The sequence below is a fragment of the Lolium rigidum genome, chromosome 7, assembly GCF_022539505.1.
Source record: "Lolium rigidum isolate FL_2022 chromosome 7, APGP_CSIRO_Lrig_0.1, whole genome shotgun sequence".
Classification (NCBI taxonomy): Eukaryota; Viridiplantae; Streptophyta; class Magnoliopsida; order Poales; family Poaceae; genus Lolium; species Lolium rigidum.
This window is the reverse complement of record NC_061514.1, coordinates 48,726,416-48,731,273: the sequence shown is the minus strand read 5'-3', so window position 1 is coordinate 48,731,273 and position 4,858 is coordinate 48,726,416. Positions and strand designations below refer to the sequence as shown.

The window sequence follows — 4,858 nt, the reverse complement described above, 5'->3', positions numbered from 1 at the left end:
AAGATAGAAAGTTGCCAACTTAAGTTCAGCACATGAAGCCGTGAGCAGAGCACTGGGCAACTGCAACTTTATAGAGATAAGATGCCAAGTTGCCATCCAGTGAAGATAAGCTGCCAAGATACTACCCTAAATGCAAGAGTACTGGGCTGCAACTTTAGGGATAAATGCCAAGTTGCCAGCCAGTGAAGATAAGCTGCCAAGATACTACCCTAAATGCAAGGCTAAGTAAGAAACCAGCAAACCAATGCTAACAATAGACTCAAAATTCCGACGTATATAAAGGGTTAGCAACTTTAATAGAAAGTAGCATGACATTGTTCCACAAAGATAGAATGATAAACAGCACTAAGGCTGCACAACGGAATCCCAAAACAGTTTTCAACTCAGCTAACAAGACTACCATCACCACATACCGCCACCACCACAGATGTGGCAGTGGACAACCATCAGGGAGCTTCTCATTTCTTCTTGGCAGCAGCCTTGGTCACCTTGGCGCCAGTGGGGTCCTTCTTCTCCACGCTCTTGATGACACCAACAGCAACAGTCTGCCTCATGTCCCGGACAGCAAAGCGGCCAAGGGGAGGGTACTGGGCAAAGGTCTCCACCACCATGGGCTTGGTGGGAATCATCTTCACGAAACCAGCATCACCGTTCTTGAGGAACTTGGGGAAGGCTTCAATCTCCTTACCAGATCGCCTGTCAACCTTTGTCTGGATCTCAGAGAACTTGACAGCGATGTGGGAGGTGTGGCAGTCCAGCACTGGGGCATAGCCGTTGCCGATCTGACCAGGGTGGTTCATGATGATGACCTGGGCAACAAAGCTGGCAGCCTCCTTGGCGGGGTCGTCCTTGGCATTGGAGGCCACATACCCACGCTTGATATCCTTCACAGCAACATTCTTGACGTTGAAGCCAACATTGTCACCTGGCCCAGCCTCAAGCATAGACTCGTGGTGCATCTCCACAGACTTGACCTCAGTGGTCAGCCCAGTTGGGCCAAAGGTGACGAGCTGGCCAGGCTTGATCACACCTGTCTCAACACGCCCCACCGGCACAGTTCCAATGCCACCAATCTTGTAAACGTCCTGGAGGGGAAGACGCAGGGGCTTGTCCGAGGGCCTCTTGGGCTCATTGATCTGGTCAAGAGCCTCAAGGAGGGTGGGGCCCTTGTACCAGTCAAGGTTGGTGGACCTCTCAATCATGTTGTCACCCTCGAACCCAGAGATGGGAACAAATGGGACCTTGTCAGGGTTATAGCCGACCTTCTTCAGGTATGAGGAGACTTCCTTCACGATTTCTTCATACCTGCCCTTGGAGTACTTGGGAGTGGTGGCATCCATCTACAAAGAACAGAACAAGTACATTAGTTTCAAAGAAGTTGCTGCTTATTAAAGAAGGCATGTATATAATACAATAAAATTAAATAAATAGCACTAATAACTGGCAGAACAAGATTGTGTAAAAAGAGCAGCAGCAGCACAACTAGAACAAATGTAGAAGAAGTTGCTGCTTATTATAGACGCAAAGCATAACTGCATGGATTGTAATAGAAGTAGAACTGGCAAATTGTTGTTATCTTACAAGAGAGCTGAAAACAGAATGTCAAGTCTATTCAGAGTAGGACATTTCAGTGAACGACAGTCGACACAGCCAAACAATGTGTAACAGTAATGAAATGAAACACTATATACAGATCATGCTCACTAGAAACAAGCACTGATGTCATGAAGCAACAGTAAATAATTCATGAACTACTTAATAAATAGCATCCAGATCATGCAGCAAGTTTAAAGACTAGTATAACACAAAGGTGACATCACATAGCTTGAGGAACAAATACATGTGGAACAAATAAGGTATACCTTGTTGCAGCAGCAGATCATCTGCTTCACCCCAAGGGTGAAAGCAAGGAGAGCGTGCTCACGGGTCTGGCCATCCTTGGAGATACCAGCCTCAAAACCACCAGTGGTGGAGTCAATGATAAGCACAGCACAATCAGCCTGGGAGGTTCCAGTGATCATGTTCTTGATGAAGTCACGGTGACCAGGAGCATCAATGACGGTGCAGGAGTACTTGGTGGTCTCAAACTTCCACAGGGCGATATCGATGGTGATACCCCTCTCACGCTCGGCCTTGAGCTTGTCAAGCACCCACGCGTACTTGAAGGACCTCTTGTTCATCTCAGCAGCTTCCTTCTCGAACCTCTCGATCACACGCTTGTCAATGCCTCCAAGCTTGTAGATCAGGTGACCAGTGGTCGTCGACTTGCCAGAGTCGACGTGGCCAATGACCACAATGCTGATGTGAATCTTCTCCTTCCCCATGGCTGCTGGAGCAGTTAACTAACTGCATAAATGATCGGAAATTAGTACAGAACAAAATTGAACATCAATAAAAGCGAACAGAACATCTGTCAGTCAACAATTGACAGCAGGTACAAAAGTATTATTGGCACAACAGGTAAAGGCAGAACACAACTGATGTGACAAAAGTAGAACAACATGTCAAGTATGTAAGCAGTGCTAGTAAAAACAAGTGAAAAACAGAATCACAACTAAAACATGGACATACAAGTGGGTGCTAACAATAAATTAGGATAACCGTATGTCCAGAATACCATGTCATGTAGCCAAGCTGATCTAATCCAAGTAAACAAGATTAGCAGGCAAGGCAAATACTTAACAAGGTAATTCAGGATAAGAGCAAAGTGGAGATGCAAGGAACTTCAGCAGACGCACCCAATAGGAATCGAACCTATATCAGAAGGCCTCGCATGGAGGCCTTCAGTCTTTACCATTAGACAATGGGCACTCATTGCATCTCCAAATTGCTACCACGCAAACAGTACAGCAACGAACTCTAAACTAGGAGGAACCAACTTGGAAGATAACAAGCTCTAATTTAACAACATGAATACGAAAAACTCTACTACGAAAGTACGAATATCAGTTACAGCAGAATTATTTAACAGATCTGACAAGGAAAACCCATAAACTGGTGATGCATGTTTAATTCAATTTTAGTAAGATGTTTAACCGTGAATCGAGGCATATATGAATAGATCTAACCATGACGAACGCTAAGATATAAGATCGGCACCACGGTACCAATTAACAACGAAAACCACGGTGAAGCCGTGGAAATCTGAGAGGCTAAGCTACCGGTTGAACAAATCCAAGCGATAGGCTCGAAATCCAACCAAGCAGCGCAAGCAAAACTAGTCGATCTACATAACAAGTTCATACGACAAAGCTCAGATACCAAACTAAGCAGATCTACCAGATACATGCGCTCGATCTATCCATCGACAGACGAGGAGAAGGCACACAAACGCTAAAACGAAACCAGAATCGGGACGGCGAGGATGGTTACCTCGCTTGAGCTCCCGAAGGTGCGAAGAGGACGAAGCGGCGGCGGCGGCGGGCAGGGGTGGAGTGGGGGGAGGATGAGGGATGGTTCCGTCGCCCCTCTTTATATAGGCGGGCACGGGCGGGGCTAGGATTTATCTGCGCCCGCCGCCGCCTCTCGGCCCTCGATCGCTGGACGGACGGCTGTCATTGTGGCAGTGTCACGTCCGTTCGATTGCGATCGTGCGGTTTCTCGTGCTTTCGTAGCCACTACTCCTTCGAGGTTTCGTGGCGGCTGCGTTTCGCCCTGGTCGGCCGAAAAGGGAAATGAGGCCTGTGCTGGTCTCGCTAGGCTGCAGTTGAACGAAATGGCCACTCAAAGCTCCTGGGCCGAGCCAGACCGTTTCTGGGTCAGCATTTTTCACCACAAGAAGGTAATTCACAGATCTTTGGTTGGATCGTGGTTTTAAAATTAGCACTTGACCTCTTGTGAACTCTGAATTTGTGATAGAGCTATTGTCTTGAAAAGGTCGTGAGCAGTGCAACCGTTTGGCAAACTGGTTATCAGCCGATCGTGGATGAGTTAACGGATGAGCTCTCTCAGGATCACAATGGTTCACCAAACTGGATTTGCGTGTCGGTTATCATCAGATATGTTGGTACCAGCTGACGAGCACAAGACATCCTTCAAGACACACTTAGGGATGTATGGATTCAAAGTGACACCCTTCGAGCTCACAAATGCACCAGCCATGTTCCAAACAACTATAAACAACCTTTTCCCCACGTGATTAGAAAATGCGTGTTAGTTTTCATGGATGACATCGTGATCTTCAATCCTACACTAGAGGAGCATCTAGACCACTTGCAACAAGTATTTCAACTGCTCCATGATAATCAACTTTTAGTCAACTTCACTAAATGCTCCTTTTCTCAAGAGATTTTGGATTATCTGGGACATGTCATTAACCGACAAGGTGTTGCCATTGATCCCACCAAAGTGTTGACGGTCTAGCAATAGCTAGCCCCTACAAATGTCAAGTAGGGTAGAGGATTTCTCGGCATTACTGGAAATTCGTGTATAACTATAGCCTCATCAGTAGAATCCTATCAGATCCGTTGAAAATGGATCAAGTATTCCACTGGAATTACAAAGAGCAACATGCGTGTGATTTCTTGAAACAGAAAATGATTGAAGCTCCAATGCTGGCCCTCCTGCATTTCTCTCGTGCCATTTCATCGTTGAAACAGACAAGTGACAACTAGGGGTGTGAGATGTTCTTATGGAACATGGTCACCCATTGGCTTATCTCATCAAGGCTCTTAGTTAGATAGCACATATCATGTCTACCTACGAGAAGGAATGCTTAGCCATTCTTCTCGCAATGTATAATCTAGGGCGACTACCTTCATCATACACCCTTTACAATCATCACCGATCCCAGTAGCCTTGTTCAACTCTCCAACAAGAAACTCACCAATATCAGCTAAGAGGAGGTGTAGGCTCCGTT

At 46.3% G+C, this 4,858-nt stretch overlaps 1 protein-coding gene across 1 annotated transcript; it reads right to left on the bottom strand.

Annotated features, from left to right (window-relative positions):
* Window positions 1–273: 273 nt before the first annotated feature.
* On the bottom strand, window positions 274–3,450 carry LOC124672673 (elongation factor 1-alpha). The gene is made up of 3 exons (XM_047208865.1): window positions 3,373–3,450; window positions 1,863–2,346; window positions 274–1,340 (listed from the first exon to the last, which is right to left on the bottom strand). The coding sequence occupies exons 2-3, from the start codon at window positions 2,322–2,324 to the stop codon at window positions 459–461; spliced, it is 1,344 nt and encodes a 447-aa protein (XP_047064821.1). The 5' UTR covers window positions 2,325–2,346; window positions 3,373–3,450; the 3' UTR covers window positions 274–458.
* Between the last annotated feature and the right edge of the window lie 1,408 nt (window positions 3,451–4,858).

Excerpts from the sequence above, each read along its gene's own strand:
- LOC124672673 (XM_047208865.1), bottom strand. The coding sequence starts at position 2,324 with ATGGGGAAGGAGAAGATTCACATCAGCATTGTGGTCATTGGCCACGTC. Across the intron at positions 1,341-1,862 it reads TGATCTGCTGCTGCAACAAG|ATGGATGCCACCACTCCCAA; the intron begins GTATACCTTATT and ends TGTTCTTTGTAG.